Raw genomic sequence first — 20,096 nt, 5'->3', positions numbered from 1 at the left:
CAGCAGGCCGACCTGGATCAGTTGCAGCAGTGTGTACTTCATGTAACATTTCATGCTTGCACTTGAGTTATGCGATTTTTAGCAATTCATATACAGGCACACAAGGCTGTGGAAAACTTCAATGTGAGTATTTTATTGCTTGGGGAAAAAAACTGATTCATCAAACCTTGCTGAATGAAGTTGGTACTAGCAAGAGAAATAAAGAATAATCATCATGAATCACTTAGTAGTCAGCACTGTGTGTGTTCTAATATTAAGAGAAGTAGTGTTGTCTGTCAGATGCATAATGCCGTATTTGTACAATTTCTGCAGTATTTGCTATATGCATAAAATACACAATACTTAATTTGTTTGATTTGACTGCCAAAAGTACTATATTTTTTGTCTTTTTTTGTTGTTGTTGACTTTTACTGTGCTTATTTTTTTCTTTTGCTTCAGTTTTTTTTTTCTTGAGCATAAAAAAACCCTTTTCTTGGTTATTTTGCTTTAATACTTTAATTTTGCTCTCTCTCTCTCTCTCTCTCTCTCTCTCACACCATTTCCTGGGCTCCACCTTCATGGCCACTTCAGCAACAACTTTGTCTTTTGAAAACAATAACAAAACAGGTTGAGCAATATCCATAAATAAATACATATCCAGTAAAATACCAACAAGTAATGACATTTCGTCAGATTTACCTGTGTTTGAATGTGTGCACAATCACATATACACCATTTTTGAGTTCGTAATTGTTGTCTTAAGTATAATTGTGACCCTTAGAGTGAGATTAGTGATTTTATGTGGTGGAATGTGGACCGTCAGGCAGCGCGTCATTGTTCAGTCTCTTGAATCAACATTCCCCCGCTGAATTGTTCCAGTATATTTCCCTGTAATGAGACCAAAATTACAGATCCTTAGGATATTTGAGGACTTATTCCCCAGCTGACCTCACTCTCATCGCCCGCCGCCTTTAATTTCTACTCATCTAGTTGGCTAAAAGTCAATTATCTGCGGTGGCCTGAACCACATCAGGACCCTCTGATTCCAGGCCGGTGGGCTGCAGCTGAATATCTGGCGCACACCCAGAGATCGGCCTCCAGAGTCCAGGCTCATCTCTTGTTCTCCTGCATCCATGGCACGCTGTCAATTACCATAGAAAATAATTTTGCCTGGTCCCTCGGTTAGTAAAAACATACAGACTCGTGTCTACCGTAATACGCTTACAGTGGAGGTCTATGGGGCAAGACCCCTAACAGTACAAACATAAAATGAAAACTGTGCTTAAACATGATGTGTTAATTAATGACTGTACAATGTTATTTCCCATTTTAAACTCCTGTCATGATCACACAATGTCGTTTAACCCTTTAACTTACAAAAAAATACTAGAGAAATTCCACCCAGAACCAGATAATAACCAAGGTTTATCTGGCCCCATTGAAAGTGCCTCACTGTAACCAACATTTTTGTTTCTACTATCATTTTCACTTTTTCAAGGACAAAATAGGCACAAAAAGTGGGATTTGTGTGTGTGTGTGTGTGATAAGCATTATGCAAAAACCCAAATGTATTACACGAGTGACTGTTTGTAATAAACTGTTGATTGAGCTCAACTTGTTTTAAACCTAGAACATTAATTGAATCTAGTTCAGCTGCGCTGCAGACTTTTGATTGTGACATCAAACATCTTCCTTCAAACAACAAGCATGAGAAGATGACTAAGAAAACATGTCACTATACAGTTCAAACCTGACTGGATAAGTTATGTATTGTGCAAGATTACTGTTATTGTGTTGCCTTAAGCGTTTGGTAGTTTAATCATTTCAGTCCATGACTAAAATCACATGGTCACCCCCAGAAGAGCACGACAGCTTATTGGAACATCAAGAAACGCATCAAAAGTATCTGAAACAGACTTTCTGAGTTTTACAGCTTTTGTGTCTTAATAATACATGCTTTGCACTGGGTGAATAAATGAGTACAGCTGGTACTTTTTTTTTTTGCGTTCCTGTGACTCTGTTCAACACGGAAGCATGCTGACAATAGTTTAACAAACTAATTGAGGAGTATCCAAGGACACCAACTCAGAGAAATGAGGCGATCTGAGCAGTTAAAATATGGGCGGCACACAGAACAATCTCAATGACCCAGTTTGCCAGCCCTCACTCATCTCAGCAGATGGCATGGTCATGGTCCACCGTTACAGGACAGACAGGGGAAGGAATGGCCAGGCCTAAACTTTGTAAAGATTACAACGCTGTTGGGGGTCAAAATGAATAGAAGTTGTGATGATCATTAAAGACAATGAACAATAGAAAGCTTACATTCTGGTGCAGATAAACTGAGCAATTAAACCGAGAGGTTTTTCATCATTTTCCGTCACTTTTTTTACTTAAATGTTCTTGCGATGTGACGAATTACTATTGAAATGTACACATATTCCCATTAAGTATAGTTAAGATTAAGCTAATGATAAGATCATATGTGTAATTATAAAAGAATCACAAAATGCTGTTTAAATCAGTTTTTAATCAAGTATAACATGACACTGTAGGACAAGCACCATTTAGCATGTGATCGGTCAATGTCCAGCAGTATGCAGTGATGCTATTAATCTCATGCTTGTTAATTATTTCATATTAAAAATGACGCAGTGGCCTCAAAATGTATTTGGACACACTAAGGATTTTATAACAAAATACCAAGCCAGGTAGCATTTATTTTAAATGAGCACAAACACTTTTTAAGCACACAATGGTTTGGTTCAGTTATTAATATATTTCTATTATTATATATTATTTAATTTTTATTGGGAACTTATATCTAATGCAATGACATTAATTTATTTTAAATGTGACTTAAGTGCCCAAATACTTTTTGGAGCCACTATATATATATATATATATATAAACTTTAATGCAGCAGGGTTCAACTATGAAGTCATGTCAAAAATTCCATGAATATCAGTTGTGTTTCCATTTACAAAGAGGTAGAAACATAAGGAAAGTGAAAACAAATCACCTGAAGTAATAGCAGATTTCTGTAGCCATTGAACTTTTGATTGTCATATTAATCCTGTGTGATTTTCAGTTTTTAATTGAAATGTGAACCGCGTCTCATGACACAGGAAAATGTCTTTACTTCTAGACTAAATGAATGAAATCGGTGGTTTGAAGGTTTCAGATACCACATGAATGCCAAAAGATGCCAAATGCCATATACTTGTTCTCTTGGGGTGTAGATTATTTTACAAATATCTGCTTGCAAATTTTTATGCATTCACTGCAGAATCCATAAAAGAATAAATCGGTTCAAAGACAGTATCTAAACTGAAGGTCTGCTTTCAATATTTCCTAAAAGAGTTCTTTTAGATAGAGTCACTCTGGTGAAGCAAACATATCAGACATCTTTTTAGAAAAGACCCTGACTGATAAGAAAGCAAACTAAATTTAATTCTCAAAGTGGGCGTGATTCTCCACTTATCTGCCCCTTTGGAAAATGCACTGTTGGACTGCTAAGTAGAATTGACTTAAAAGGGAAGTAAAGTTTGTGCTGGACAACGAGTCAGAGCAGTGAGTGACAGATGAGTGTTTGTGCTGTGAGGAAGTTTCCCCAAAGCCAACTGAAACATTCTAAAAATGCATTAGCGGGACCTAGTCTGTACATCACAGGCTATTTATAGAACAGGCACCTTCATGTTTCCCCTAAAGATTTCTTTCAGTTATCTCTGCCAGTGTGTACTGAGAAGAACCAGCTAGAAAGATCTTAAAGTGATAGATCACCAAAATATTTTAATCCTGTCATCATTTACTCACTCTCATGTTGTCTCAAACCTATATGTATTTCTTTCTTCTGCTGAACACACACAAAAAAAGATATCCACTGACTTCTATTTTGTATTATTTCAGAATTATTTTTCAGTGAACTAAACATTTAAATGAAAAGCTATTTTCTATGGCTCGGTGGGCTTAAGAAGTAATTCAGCCATAAAATCTCTATATAAATATTTAGAGAACTTAAGCGTTCACCAGCTGTTTTTTTTTTCTTAAAGAATTCTTTGCAAATTCAAGGACAACCCCCCTCTTTCTTCTGTGTTATCTGCTATAGGTTTGGATTGTATAAGCTGAATGGGTTGGTGACTCATCAAGCCATTCTCTGAAAAACTACTAGAAAATTCCAGTCATCCAAAGGGTGCAAATTAACATAAGAGCTACTGGCTTTAAGCAACAAGTTACTTACGTTCGTCTTGAGTTCTCTTATGTCCTGAAGAGAGAACCTAAATTCTGAGGAACATATTTGGAATCAAATCAGTTGAAGAATCAAACAAAATATAATGTTTTTTCTTTGTATGTGGATGTGTAAAAACAAGTTTTTAAATCAAAACATGGAATGTTTTCTGTAAACACAGGTTTAGAGGTAGGGTTAAGGGATACAGTTTTTCAACAGTCATCACTCCAGTCTTCAGTGTCACATGATCATTAGATTTCATATGATCAGTGCTGAAAACAGTTGTGCTGCGTAATATATATATACTGTATATAAGGATTCTTTGTGTTACACAACTTGCACCCCTCAAAACATTTCAGAAGAACAATGAAGGATTTCTGCTTTATTTCTTTAGCATCACATATTGAATATTTCATTTTGGACATCAGTATCCACTCAATGGCATTTTAGACACTCGAAAATGATAAAATGGCAGTTTCAGAACCATTTGATGGCTTGACAGACAGGCTGGGGTACTCAGAGAGGTCTCTGTGTGCATCTCTGTTATCTAAGACATCGAGTTCCATCATATCTGAGAGTCCTCAGGTCACAAACACTCCAGCTCTGCACAGCAGTGACTCACGCTCTCACGGGACCTGTGTGGGAGAACACAAACCAGTGTGACTCATCTCAGAAAAAATATCTATCTATCTATCTATCTATCTATCTATCTATCTATCTATCTATCTATCTATGAAATTATATAAACTAACAGTGCAGGGTAAATAGTAGATATTGATTCTTATTTAATTATTCAGAGGTCGACATTAGTGAAGCATTCTTAATTCACTCAAGTGGCTAAATTTAAAAAGTAGCCTATCTGTACTTTGTCAATGTTTTTCTTTGGAAAACTTTAACTTCACTACATTCCAATGCATAATGTCATACTTATTTTTTACTGCACTGCAATCAAAAAAAAAAAAAAAAAATTATATATATATATATATATATATATATATTATATATATATATATTTCCCCTTTAATAGGCTACTTAAAACATTAAAGAACATTAAACATGTAGTAGGTTACTTTCTTGTACTCACGTAGCCTAAAAAATTGAATTACTTTTAATTGAGTAAAACTAAGAAAAGTACTAGATTTCTAATATAGGCTAATCGAGTAAAAAGTAGGCTGCAATATCATGCTTTGAAAAGTGAAGTAAACACTCTGATAAAGAACAGAAGCTTAAAAAAATAATAATTTTAAAGCAGAGTAAAAACACATCACTACTGTCCGCCTTTGAGTAAATTTGAAAAAGGTAAAAAAAAAAAAACATTTCTTGATGTTGCAATAGTAACGTCAACTTTCTATCGCCGTTCTTTCGGCTACTTCCGTTCATTTCCGTAACTCTTCGGAAGAGGGGCAGGACTCGTCGCTCGAGAGCGCCTGTAACTAATCCAGTTCATTCCACCGGATCAGTTCACCTGGACTCCTGACAAACGTTTATGCGCGGAGCAGGTGAGCTTCACCGGATAACAGTTACTATCTTTCGAGACAGCACGCACTTGACAGTTTTTGAGTCTTCTAAAGTGAGTCCAGAACAGTTACGGTCAACTACGCAGACTTTGTGATCATTTTAAAACATCTCCAAACACTTCTGAGGAATGCGGCGGATCTGAACCGCAACATTTTGTTTGTGTTTACAAAGTGATTTGGGCGGCACGAGACAATCTAAAAAGGAAGCCATGGCAACAGGAGGATTTAAATCTAACAGCGCAACGGACTTTCTGGAGGAATGGAAAGCAAAGCGTGAGAAGATGAGAGCAAAGATGCTTGGAGATATCGCCGCCGCCACCGGGAGAACCACGGAGTTAAACAACAACGGCGGCTCGGTTAACTGTGTCTCCCCTTCGTCCTCCTATCCGGTGACCCGGTCTTCCTCCTCGACCGCTTTGAAGGACGAACCGAAGAAACCCGAGCCGCCCGGTGAAAACTTGAAGAAGACTCCGGAGAAAGTGAGTGGTGTCCCGCAGGCGGAGAGCTCGAGCCCCGCTGGTGTGGAAGACAGTGATAAAGAGAGTCCCATACACTGCAAGAGCAAAGAGAAGAAGAGCTCGGGACCCAGCGCCAGAAAAGGCAAAGGACAGATAGAGAAAAGGAAGTTAAGAGAGAAGAGGAGGTCAACAGGTGTTGTCAGCATTCCGTCCAATGAGGTGAGTTCACTTGATTTAAAGTTTACCTTTTCATTATCAGATGATATTTACAGTCACAAAACTCATAGACCATACATTTACGTGGTTTTTCAATGTATTACCATTTTACTTATCCAAAAACATGGTAAAGCTTTGGTACTTCTTGTGTAAGAATGCCCATTTCTACTTGGTTGCCTTTATTGCCTCCACATTTTTAGATTAGGTATAAAAACATGGGATTAGTAAAAATAGACGAGCATTGTGCCATTGTATAAATAAAAGAGTCTATACCATGGGACTTACTGGACTTTTATAAAAATAAAAACCTTGATATGGCACCATGTCCATAAAGCCATGGTAATGGTTACTTGGCCATGATTGCTTTGATGTATATCATGTTACTGAAGGATTGACATATTAATATGCATTTCATTTTTTGTAGCATATAAGCCCAATTATTCCAATGGCACCATATCAAACATTGTTATACAGAATTACTTGTGTGTAATAGCTGTGTAGCCCATATACTGAGTTGCAACCATAGTTTGTTTAAAAAACATTGTATGTTTGGGGCCCAACATGGTCCATAAAGGTCATAAAACCAATTGTGATGTTTTTTTTGTCCATTTATTCTTTGATGTATACCATTACACTGAAGGATTAACTATTAGTATGCTGTGTATTTGCATGTATTTCAAAGCATATTGTCGTATTAACCATCATGCCAGTTTCCCAGCAGTATTTAAAGCATAGTAATACTCTGGTACTTGTGTAAATGATCTGTCAGTCTATATCTACTGAGTTGGAATTGCAACCATATTTAAGCCTACTTACAGACAATTAATGTCCTACATATTTTTGTAACAAAAGTAGACAAGGATGTGTTTGCCATGTTACCGCCATTCAAAAAAGGTGGCAATACCATGGTACCTTTTTTTGTAGGTGGTCCATCGGTTCCTTTTTTTTTTTTGGAACCACATTTGCTCTTAGATCTCAACTTATCGCTACTATGTGACAACAAAACATGGTGTTATTAACTGTTTTATCTTTCTCCATAAACAGGGAAATACCTCTTTTGTAAGTGAACTGTTCATTTGTGCCAAACTGGCACAACCACATATGCTTACATAGACACAACTCCAGCTATGTTATGTAACTTAAGTAGAAAAAGCTTTAATCTTAAATCCATCATTAAATGTCACTCCATCAGTTCACTCGCATGCCTTCCTTCTGTAATGTATGTGAAAAATCTGTTCAGTGCATATTCTCCTCCAAGCAACTCTCACATAAATCAAGACTAGAAGGCACCAAGTCTGATCACTTACAGACTGAGATAATATTATACATATTTTCTCCATTTCATGATCTATAATGACTGTTGTTTGCAGAATATCATTCTATATTGAGTGTTTAGATGATGGAGAACATGGTACGGCTGTTTCTCTACTTTAAGAAACTTCATCAGCTGATCGGTTCACCATAACAGTTGGCTTCCAAAACATGCCAACTGACTGATGAGTTGTACCTCTGGTATCTCTCACACTTTCAATCCGTCACGTTCCCCCGCATGGGTAAAGAGAGGCTTGTTAGTGTAGTATGCCATTGTATACATACTGGAGCTGTGAATGCCTGCGTACCACCCAGCTCCGCTGCCCCGCGGATAGTTACTGTTGGAGGCTGACCAGTATGTCTGCTTGGGCTGAAGACATCCTGTTATTAGCCTCTTGTGCTGTGCCAAGGTAAAGTAGTTTGGGAAGTGGGCGCAGGCCAAGACTTAAGGCTAGGGTGTCTTTGTGAGATAAGTGTGCAAGTATACACACTCATGCCCCATGGTCTCTCTGGGGCTGTAACTGCAAGAATGCATGTGGGGATGGTTAAATTATTTATTGTTTTGACACTTTTTTTATTTTATTCAGTCTGGGGTTGAAGCGAGGGAGCATGGCATGCAGTTTGAGTGCTCTATATAGTGTGTAAATGTGAAGGCAGTTAATGGTTATGACGTGCTCCCTAAACGCATTCAGCCAGGGTCCCATCACCTGAAACAATCATTTATGCTTGATATTGTGTCCAACCATATGTCTCCCACCTCTTGGACATATCAAACAGGTCCAATATCTGCTTGGTTTTGTGAAAAGGCACTTACTATCCTTCCCTGAACTGCTTTGAGAAAAGATATGCTGTAAACCAGACATTTGGACTTTCCGTAGGTCGTTTCCCTGTATTTCCTGCTGTGGCTTCAAATTTATAGGGCTCATTGTTCTACTGTGTGCATTTAGAGCTTGCTGTGAGTTATTGGACTCTTGCAGTGCCTCCCAGCTCTCCACCCGAAACCTAAACTGTTTCCCACTGTCTTTGTGATTGGTGCTGATAACGTCTATAAAGCCTGCCCTGAACTTTGGCTCAGAGTAATTAGTCAGTAATTCATTGCTGCCGACTTTGCAAAGAGCAGTCCCTTGCAAACACCTTTAAGTGAACCTCAGCCTTCTGTATATGTGTATATCCCATTGTAACTTTAATCCGTAATGTGTTTGTTTAGTATTACAGATCTGAAAGTTCATATCACCAGCCAGAATTTATGTTAAATGTTCTCCTGCTACTTATGTTTAGCTAGGGTGATTTCGAAGTTTGTTTTAATTTCTGAGTGTTTGGACCAGAGCAGCTCTAATAAATGCAAATGCTATTGTTTGACATCTGGCTGAGTCTCAAACTCCTCACGACCCGCTTGGAGATAAAAGCCTCCATGTCCGGTCTGCTTGGCAGTTTTCCATTTCAAATTCCAATTCCAGCATAAACGATGACATTCTCAACTTTTTGTGGTGTGAAAACCTTGAGCTGGTGTTTGCACAGGAGAACTGGAGATGAACCTGGATACGACTGTCCATCAGCAGGGCCATCATTTTATATTTGGAATTCACAACCCTGAGAAATAGATATTTATGATGGCTTCTTTGCTGAAGGATTTGCTAGTAGCAAAAACTTTTTTTTTTTAAACTTTCTGAGAGGAAGCTTGGCAAATCTAAAGCTTGAGTAGGCCTACATACTGCAGCACTGAAAGAGATCATAAGTTACTGTTTATCTTTTGAAGCCCTTGGGAATTTGCTGTACATTTGTGACATTTGAACAGGAAACCTGAACTAACTGGCAGATGTTTGGCATTGGGAGCAGTCATGTGGATGAAGAACAGTCCTTAACATTTCCTTATCTTCTGCTTCTAGTGACCTATAGGGTCTGGTTAACCAAACAAGGCCCTCATACAAGCAAATCACATCTAGAGGAAGTGGAAGAGCTTCTATTGAAGCACTATTTTCTTGTGGACTGCTGTGTTATAAACCTGTGGTTGTTGATCAACTTATTGTTAGCGGTCTGTGACCTTTTGTTAAATGTCAAAACATTGCCACCTTGAAATTTGGTTTCGTAATTTTATGACATTTTACATTAGCCGTTGTTGGCAACGGTCTAATGCCTGGAATGAGACTTTGCCACCTAAACAAGCATGGCACGGCATGTTTTTCAGTCACCATTTTTTCCAAACAAGGTCACATCAACATTACAAATACCTCTGAGACTCCATCATGGGTAAGCAAGGTAAGCAACCAACCTTTCTCCTTTTGTTTTTAGGACATTCCAGGCTATGTACCTAGCATAGTGGAGTATTTTTGGTAATCTTTTCAACAAGGGAAATTCCTGCATTTATTTGTTACCACTGATATTTGTACTAGAGGCTACACTGCATTCATGTTCTCCACCAGAAGTGTAATGCCATTGCCAAGTGGAGATTATGAGCAATCTGAAAGTTTTAAAACTCAAATCTTGATATAACGGGTAGAGCCTCACTTTATACTTGGGGTCCTGCTATGAGGCTCTGGGAAGGCCCTTTGGATGTCAGGCCTTGTTAATGTACTGCTCAACAGTCAAGTAATGATGTACTACATCCATTTAACTGTTGGACCAAGTCAGCACATATAGTTGAAGAGCAGGTATGCAATCTGAAAAAATGAAAAAGACTCCCTATCCTGGCCCTCTGAGTGGTCACCCATTCTCCTCGGATTACCTTTCGCTCCGTCTTACCTAGCTGTCCGGTCTTTTCAAGCATGACGCAGACTGACTCACGTTCAGTTCAGAATTCATGCTGTTCCTTGTTTGTGATGCATGGCAGGCATTGCTATTTTCTCTGCGAGCCACAATCATTTCCGTTGCCTGTCGTAATGATGCCTATATGATGATAGCACCAACTTTTTGCATATGGATTGTTTTCACTTAGTAACACAATGGTCACGGTGTGTGCACATGAATTAGCTAGCCGCTTGATTGTGACAGTTGTGCGTTCATCACTCTTCCTCATTGGTGTAAACCGTGTGTAGGTAAGAACTCTATAAATAGCCCCTTTCTAGGCTTGTGTGTTTAGACTTGCTTTTTTTGTTTGCTTGAGAAATATCGCAGTGCTTTGTCAGCGATGCAGTGACGCATTGCTGCAGATTGAATCGTCACTTATTAACGTGCACCAGACACCACATAGAGAATGAACTACATGACCTGTTGCTCTCTTGGTGCGGCCCGCTCTTATCAAGCATATTTGTCTGTGTTCAAAAGCAGTTAACTCTTAGTTCAATATTTGAAACCTTTTGTATCAGTGGGCAGAGTTCAAAAGAGGAACGAATGAGTCATATAACCTGTACCATGTGTTGGGGAAACTACTTTGAAGTTGTAGCTTTCCAAGCAACTCATAATTAAATGAAAAATAGACTATGGTCAAATTTTTTATTATTATTATTATTATTTTTTGTCATAAACGTGCACAGCAAATGAGTGCCACTGCATTTTGGTGGTTGCTTGGTTTCTTTTTCTGCAGCATTGCACTGGGTTGTTCTGCATGAAATGTCATTGGACTGAAGTATTGGTCCTCATGCATTTTAATCATCAAATATAGACCGAGACTCATTGTAGATAGAAGACACTAATTGTGCAATGTGAGTTCTGTATATCGCCCACACAAGTTTCATTTAATTGTGTTTTGTGGATAATAGTGTCACATCAAGCCTAGTTGGAATCTGTATTGTACACTGTATAGTGTGCACACATACAAAATATTTTAAGTTGTAATATTTTATATTACAGTTTTTACAGTCTTTCTGTACTTAAATGCTGCCTTGGTGTGCATAAAAGGCTTCTTTAAAAACATTAAGCTCATATTTTTGATTGGTAGTGTACTTTTGTTGTTAGAAATATAAATGTATACTGACAAAAATACAGAATATTAATATAAAGGGATCTCAGAGAGTGCATTTGATTACAATGTAACTAAGAAAAAAAAAGTGACCGCATTTTGTCACATTGCACTGTAATTGTTTGAAAAAAGATTTTTCTGGAAATAGCTGAGCTAATGTCAGGCTGCTAAAAACTAGTTTGGTTGGTTTAGCTGTTATAGTAACTCTAGCACTTTCACTTTGTCAATCTATATTCAACAGGGAGCACAAACACATTGGCCAAGTGGGCAATGTGAAAAAATTGTATCCAATGTGTATTCTTCAAACAAGTGCAGAATGCTTGGAGAGAGATGCCAGCATGTTTTAATGATATCGGCTAACACTTTGTCACACAGTGATTATTTACAAGGCTGCCTGTTAGCTTTGATTGTGTGCGAGCAGAAACAATGATTATAAAGCAGAGTGGATTTGGCCAGTAGTTGTTTGTGAACATTCCTTTCAGCAGGGCGCTTGGTATGAGTCAGTGGTAAAACCAGGCCACTCTGCGTGATTAGGCATTAGCCTGTCTGCTTACATTCACCACTGCACAACAAGACTAACCAGCTCGCTTTTTGCTTTCTATTTTTCTTGTCTTACTATCACCATTTGATCTTTCCCACCTCCATCTGTCATCTCTCACTATGTCTGTTTTCTCTTTCTGTCATGTGGTGTAATGCGTGCTGATACGTTGGTATTTCAGGATCTCAAATCAGTTTCACCTGATAAAAAATACTTGTTTATTATAGGAGCAAAGTTGAGTCATTGTTACAGTAGTAGTTTTTATCTTAGTTGCTTTTAGTATTCATGCAATATTCATGTCAAGGTAATTAGAATGACCCAATAAACTTAATGAGTGTTAAACTTATGCTTAACTTGTCTGTTTGTTTATTTAGACATGAATTATGTCCAGTGAGTAAAGTTGAGGAAGGTGTGCTTTTAAGAGTGAAACATTTTATGACCAATAATATTAAGTGTCCTTTAACCATATGCAGAGACAATTTTGAATTATTGTTGTATTTCTGGCACAGTGATGACAAAATTATTATTAGACTACAACAATAAAAACTTCTTTAAAAATATTTTAATTAGTCTTAAATTAGTGTACAATTATGTTTCGATCATTTCTGTAAGATATGAATGACTTTAAAGTACAATTTTTTTTCATGAATATTAGTTTTAAATTTGAAATATAATTAAGATAATTTGCACTGCAGTTACCTGTTTCCTGTTGAACGTACATTGGTAATATGTAGTTAGGTGCTATTTATTTTAATGTATAAAAGTAAATCAAACTGATTATCAGTGCTATTACTTTAAGTAATACTTTAAGTGGCTTTTGTTTGCTGTATGATAAAACGAGTGAAAAATTGAAGTACATTGAAAGTACTTGCATTGAAAGAGGTTCCTGAATCAAATCTAGAAAGCAGACTAGAGACTTTGATGTTGACTCTTTTGATGTGGACATTTTTGTTTTAAACAACCACTTACAAAACCCTGCCTCTATCTAGTAATGCCCTTGAAACACCCAAAACACTAACACCTGCATTGCAGCACACTAAAATCCACTCAAAACACCTTAGCAGTTGCATAGCAAGTTTTGCAAAGACAAACACAGCTCCAAGTTGCCTTCATATTTTTGTCAGTACACCAAAGGCTTTGACATCATATATCTTAGTTCTCTGGTATGCCACCTCGTGCCACATCTCCATGGTTACACCTCAGACTTTGATCTCAAATAAATGTTTGCGTTGTTGCCAAGCTACGACACCGAGTGCCAGTGGGGCATTGAAGTAAAACACACCATTTGTCCTCTTCTCCTTGTTTCGAGTCACATTATTGAGTAACAGCCTTGAAGAATGTAGAAATGTGCAGAACAATCAAGAAACATGACCTTTCATCACTGTATGCATTCCTAAGCTTGATTAAGGATTTAAGTTGGCTTTCCTTCATTAAAGTCGCATTTGTGTCTTGACTCTGCTTGTTAACTGTTATGATTTGTTTGACCAAAGGCCTTAAAGAATGTGAATCATTTCTAAGGTCCACAACTTCTTCCATATCACGTACTTCGGTGTTTGAGGAAGCCAAATACAATCCCCAGGGATCTGCTTTGAGGAAGAGTATCTGTGGACACATCAAAGGAAAACGAAGAGCAGAGACGCTTTGGAATGTAACTGGGCAAACTCAGAGCATCAAATGAAAACGTGCCACCAAAAGCCCATGGACATGAGAGCTTGATCAAGAATGATCTAAATGAACAACATATTGCCACAGGGTTATTTTTTTGAAGGACATACCTCCTTGAAAAGTTTCTTTGGAAATTGCCCTATCCGTTGGGTTGACCTTCTCACATCACCGCCCCATTCTCATGCTGCCGTCATGTGTTATCAGAAATGTCCTACTTCCCACTTCTGATGCTGGAATTATACGTTTGTTGCATTCAAATGCTTTGTTGTAGGAAGGAATAAAAATCAGAGGATGACAGGAAGATCATTCTTGCCTATTTCTTTAGGTAAATTTTAAAAAACCAAAACATATTAACTTTATTTAGTCCATATTCAATGATTTTTTTTAATAAAACGAAGCATACCATTCAATGATTTTTTTTAATAAAACGAAGCATACCATTCAATGACAAACATTACTTGAACGATTTATACATTCACCTTGCTATCTAAAGAGTCAGTCGGCATGCTGATGATTCCTAGATTTTGGGCAAATAAATGCTTTTTTTTTGCCATCCTTACATGGTTATTTATATTCATAAATATTAATGAGATGTGTAGATGTGGGAAAAACAAATTAATCTTAACCGTCATTACAGCAATGTATCTCTTCTCCAGTGTGTTGAAAGTTTATGGCCCAGCCAACTTGAAAACTCCGAAACCAAAATGATCTTCTAGTTTTCCAGTCGTAAATACGACTTAAGGGACTTTTCTGTACGACTAGGAAACTATCATACAAACATTTACAATAAGATGTAAGTACACAATCAGTGTCCTCTTAAAGTTCTGTTTGCTTGGCTATTTCTCAACCCATTGATCTGAACTGTCCTTCAGCTGTTGTGCAAGTTTATATGCTGGTGGCATTCACCTTTATCAGCCTTCACCATCTGTTTGGACAAATGCTTAAATATGCCTTTCACCTTGATGGGCACAAGGTCTTGTTTCCGTGCATTTGTACGGGCCATGCCTGTAAACCTCTAGACCAAAATTGACGTGAGAGGTTATGGGGTCAACTCTCAAGTCAACACCTGCTAATCTTCAGGCCTTCCAGAAGCGTGAGTCAGAAGAGGCTCCAAAGATAGCATAGAGTCATTGTTCCCAACCACTGGTTTTCTTTTGTAGCAGGGGACATGTTTAGAGTGATGTGGCAGCTCTACGTCATTGCCTGGAATATCAGTCATTACATTTATGCTGCAGATTGAATATGGTGCTTTAGAAACCGCATGTTATCAACCAAACATCGGGTGGCATCAGGTGCAGGAATGTTGATAAAGTTCACACGCCCAGGGCTGAGCACTGTATAAGTGACAGGTAATTTTGTGCTTAAAGGATCGTGTTGACAGTGCAATGAAGTTCTACCCTATAGGCTATAGACCATTGGTCTCAAACTCAATTCTTACGCCCCTTTCACACTGTGATTCCGGCAAATACACCGATAAAGTGTTCCGGCAATTGTTCCCAGGTCGCTAGATTTTGCACTTTCACACTGCTAGTGATTACCCGGGATATGTGCGTGCTTTCACACACAACTCGTAAAGGTCCCGTAATGACACGTGACATCAGGACGTGACGTGATGTACGAGTCGAAAGCATTAGGCACGTTATACTTTCACTGAAGCAAGCAAACGATCTCGCCATCAGCGCGGAAAGTGAGGAACTAACTGATCTCTGCTGCTTTACAGTTTGCACATGTTTTTTGTCGCGAACGTTGATCTTCCTTAAAAACAGCCGGTAAGAGAGTCACACGATTAACATGCATCATCACTACGACATGGCATTAGATCTGGCTTTTGTTTACACCGAGCTCTTCCCGGGACTGAACCCGGCAATGTTACTAGGTCCCCGACCCGGGTTCAATGCTGGAATCAATCCTGGGACGTTGTTTGCTTTCACACAGAAGGCGACCCGGCAATGTTCCGGCAATTTGCCGGGTCCGACGTGCAGTGTGAAAGGGGCTCTAGAGGGCCACAGCTCTGCACAGTTTAGCTCCAACCCTAATCAAACACACCTGGTCCAGCTAATCAAGGTTTTCAGGATTACTAGAAACTTCCAAGCAGGTGTGATTTTGGAGTTGGTTGGAGCAAAACTCTGCAGAGCTGTGGCCCTCCAGGAATTGAGTTTGAGACCACTGCTATAGACTGTTTCAATGGCAACAACAGAAAATAAATGTTAAATGAAGCCTTTTGGAAAATCGGTCAGTTTTGATATTGTGGCAAGTAGGCTTGTTGCGATAGTCGGTGTTACCGGTGATACACGGTGTTTAACCCACCTACCGGTCATAGCACTTGACCACCGGCACCGTCCCCATCGTGTTGAAGTTTTAGCCTATAGCGATAAAGCACTTAATTCAGTTAGTGACTACGTGCCTTCGTTTAGTGTCATTTAGCGTAAGCGGAACGAGCGCCGCAGTAAAGCAGCAGGTGTCCGATTTCATTTATCATTTGAGGAGAGTGAGGCGAGCTAACTGGCAAAGGATGGCAGAAGATCTGGTTTCAAAGCGAACTGTTGCAATTTAAAATGAAGGTTTTTCGTTTATTGTTTCTCATTTAGCATATTTATAATTTTTTTTGTACGGTGTATGCAGTTAATAGGCCTACCTCTTTTTTTAACAGCTTAACGTGAGTTTAATTTTTATATTAGTTTTTTTTTTTGCACTTAAGTGTCCAGTGATTATTCGGGTAGGCTACCTTATTTAACGAAGTTTTTGATGTTCGTTCGTTTCATATTCAATGGTTGTGCGGTGTTTTTTTTTTTTTTTTGCTGAAAAAGGCAGGCACTTTATTTAACGAATATTTATAATTATTTAACGAGTCTTGTTTGATACTTGCACGATGTGTGCAGTGGTTCGTTTTGTTAATAAATGCACTTTAAAGGTGTTTCATAAGTGCTTTTGTTTAGTTTTTGCATGGTGTGTTAAGTTATTATTCATTTTGCAATAAAGATGTGTGTAATACAAGCGAGTGTCTTATTGTTTTGTGTATTTTTATTAAGAATAAAATAAATTAACCCATGATTAATTCAAACAAATGCTACTGAATTGCCGCTAATTAAAGTGAAAGTAAATTGAGACGTGTGCACGTCTGCACGACCGCATTTTCGGCCTCCCGAAATCCCCGACACGCAACCCCGGTGACACCGGGATTACCGTGTTTTTTTACACGTCGATTAACCGGTGGAAAAAATCCGTCACCGCAACATCCCTAGTGGCAAGCACCACAAATAAATAAATGTATGGGAAACACATCCCACAGCACAACCACCTGAGCCCAACTTCAGTCTATCATCACCTTAACTTTAACTGTGTTTGTAGTCGGTGCCATAGCCAGACTGATAAACAAACACAGACTGGAAGTTAACTTCGGGCCAGATGCGTACGTCAGATGAAACCGTCTATACATGACAGTGTATCATCAAAAATAAGAGTTAATTTATAACCACCTGGTGAAGTTATGACATATGACTTCTTTTTTTCTTATTCTAATCAATTTCCAGTGCCCTACATCTTTATCTCTCTGAAGTGTGTCATATTAAGGAAGTACAATGGTTTGTGAAAGTCTTATCAAGTTGACTCTAACTTGTTCCTTTCCAAACTCATTGAAAAGTGACGTGATCCTCTCTGAACAATGCAGCTGCTCACTTGCACTTACTGCTCCACTGAGCATTAGTATTCAGTATGAACAACCTAAACCTGCTCTTTATGGACCCACTGAACTCACCCAAACTCTAGCTTATGAGATACTCAGGGTATTTCACTAAAACCCTGTAGAATTGCCTGCTACATATTAATAACAGTCCCTGAAAATCATGTTTTTGTTCAGCAATCAGTTCAAAGTAATCATTGCAGGCTGTAGGTTTGGTCTGTTTGACTGAGCGTAAGACTATTTTGTGAATTTTTTTTCCTTCACTAAATAACTAAAATTGTTAATTTAAGACCTGTTGGATCCTTTTGTTTAAATGAACTTGCATAGATTGGCATCACAAGGTCAGACCTGCAGTAAGTGATCTATCTTTGATTGGCACGTTGATCTGTTGATTGAGGGTTGATATTCCAGATGGGTTGCTGTTGCCTTGAGAGGGAGAGTGAGAGAGAGAGAGAGAGAGACAGAGAGAGAGAGAGAGAGGGTTGGGTTGTATCCTGCCTCAAGTAAAGGATTGACATTAAGATTAAAGTTTAGGAATTCCCCTTTTTCCTCACATTTAATTTCCTTTTCTACTGTAACTCAAAACTATTTAAACTTCGCTTTAAACCTATTGATCTTTGTCTGAACTTTATCTTGGATAATAGACCCTCAGTTGTTTAGAGTTTCCAGCTTTTATTCACAGTTGATTAGTTTTCCTAGCTCATTTATTTTTTTGTCAAGTATTTGTAAGCTGGCCCTTTCTGTCTTTTCTTCAGTGAGAGTCAGGCCCTAAATGATATATTACCATCACACAGCCCTGTTTTCACTGGATATTCATCTTGGATTTTCATCATGTCCATATTGATCCTAAAGGCTTCCTCCTTCATTCTCCTTTCAGCTTTTCATTTTTATCCACATATTCTCCTCCTTGACCTCTCTCTGTTGATACTGCGGTTGGATTTTGGACTCGTTTAACCTTTAGACAAACTGTTTATTCTTGTCTGTTCTTGTTCCTGCTCATCTTAAATACCCAATTTTATTTTTCTTAGTTTTTCAAAGTGTTTTTCACTGTTCTTGCTTCACCCCCAAAACAAACGTACCTACATTTGGCTATCTGCAGACCAGTTAGTGGTTTATATATTTGAAATGCATGTTATCGTCCTATTGTGAATGATTCATCCATGCATATGTTTCATATTTTATTTTCTTGACTTGGGGTGTTTCCCAAAAATATCGTTAGTTAACTATGGTCGTTAGTTCCATTGAACTGGTAATAATGGAACTTGTGGCCATAGTTGCTTTTGGGAAATGCACACCTGGTAATGTTTAATCAAAATGTCACCTGAATTCGATCTTCATGGTGAAACAAAAGAGTTCTCTTTGTTAACCTATGCTGGACTTCTCTGATCTTAGTATCTGGGTCAATGACGTGGCGTGTCAATTCTGGTGTCCAAAGCATATTCATAATATTAAAAATGTATACATTTTTAAATTTATTTCATTAAATGACTAAACTTTCCCCTCTTTAATTACTCATGTGAGAATTCATTATAAATAATTAATCTTTAAGGAACTATTGAGCTCAAAAGTCCCAAAATGTAATTCCGGGTAACTGTCCCGTCTTAAAATCTGAATACAAAAAATCAATAAAAATGTAAAAAATACAAATAAAAATATTTAAAATCTACATGGGCAAAATTGTATTGATGTTTTAAACGATACCTGCAAATATGGTTATAATACTAAGCTTAATTACATTTTAATGACAGAAATGACCAAAATTGTGATTTCTGTAATGTCATTCCTGGATAACAGACACCAATGACCATGTTAGACCATAATGCATTGTGGTATGTCATGTGACATAATATTGTAACAAAAAGAAGACCCTGAAGGAGGACCAGAACATGTGCAAAGGTGAGTAAGCCTCTCTTAAAATGTTGATATTTTGACCTTTTCGGTCACTGATTGTGACGATTCGTGTACCAGATCAAGGGTAATCCAAATCGTGGTCGAACAAGCCAAGGTCAAAGCCAAACAGACAGTCCAAAATAAACAAACAAATAAACAAAGGAGGGAACAGGAAAGGGAACTCGGAAGATGAGAGGTTAGGGTGAATCTCGGATGACGAGAAGGCTGATAACACGAAGGGTAAGGAATCCATACAAACAACAGGGAAAGACTTGTATTTATAGGGAGACTAATGACAATAAAGTGACTGCACCTGGTGCAATTAACAGGAGTGCAATTACTGTGAAGACAGGACCAGACTAGAGGAATTCTACTGCCTACGGTGAAGTGCCTAAGGGGAAGTGAGCTCACTAGTGGACACCCAGGGAAACAGAGACTAGACAGCGTGACATTACCCCCTCCTTCACGGAGCAGCTGCCAAATGCTCCACCCGAACCCAAGGGAAAACCAAAAACACAAAGAGACCAGGAGGGAGGTGGAGTGGCGGAGGACTAGGGGGAGGGACGGTAGGCCAGGTAAAATGGAGAAAACAGAGACAAGAGGACCAGGTAGAATGGGGAAACAGAGACGAGACGACCAGGTAAAATGGGAAAACAGAGACAAGAGAAGTGCAACACAAAACAAGGAGTCCAGGAGGGTGGTGGACCGGCGGAGGATCCG

At 38.3% G+C, this 20,096-nt stretch overlaps 1 protein-coding gene across 1 annotated transcript in view; it reads left to right on the top strand.

Annotated features, from left to right (window-relative positions):
* Positions 1-5,690: 5,690 nt before the first annotated feature.
* Positions 5,691-20,096, top strand: part of LOC132105862 (PRKC apoptosis WT1 regulator protein-like) — a 76,639-nt gene continuing 62,233 nt past the window's right edge. Inside the window, exons 1-2 of the mRNA XM_059511328.1 lie at positions 5,691-5,706; positions 5,897-6,401. Of these exons, the coding sequence (XP_059367311.1) occupies positions 5,934-6,401 (468 nt within the window). The 5' untranslated portion in view covers positions 5,691-5,706; positions 5,897-5,933. The remainder of the gene's footprint in view (positions 5,707-5,896; positions 6,402-20,096) is intronic.

This window comes from Carassius carassius, chromosome 26 (genome assembly GCF_963082965.1).
Source record: "Carassius carassius chromosome 26, fCarCar2.1, whole genome shotgun sequence".
NCBI classification, from domain to species: domain Eukaryota; kingdom Metazoa; phylum Chordata; class Actinopteri; order Cypriniformes; family Cyprinidae; genus Carassius; species Carassius carassius.
This window is presented reverse-complemented; position numbering and strand designations above follow the sequence as displayed.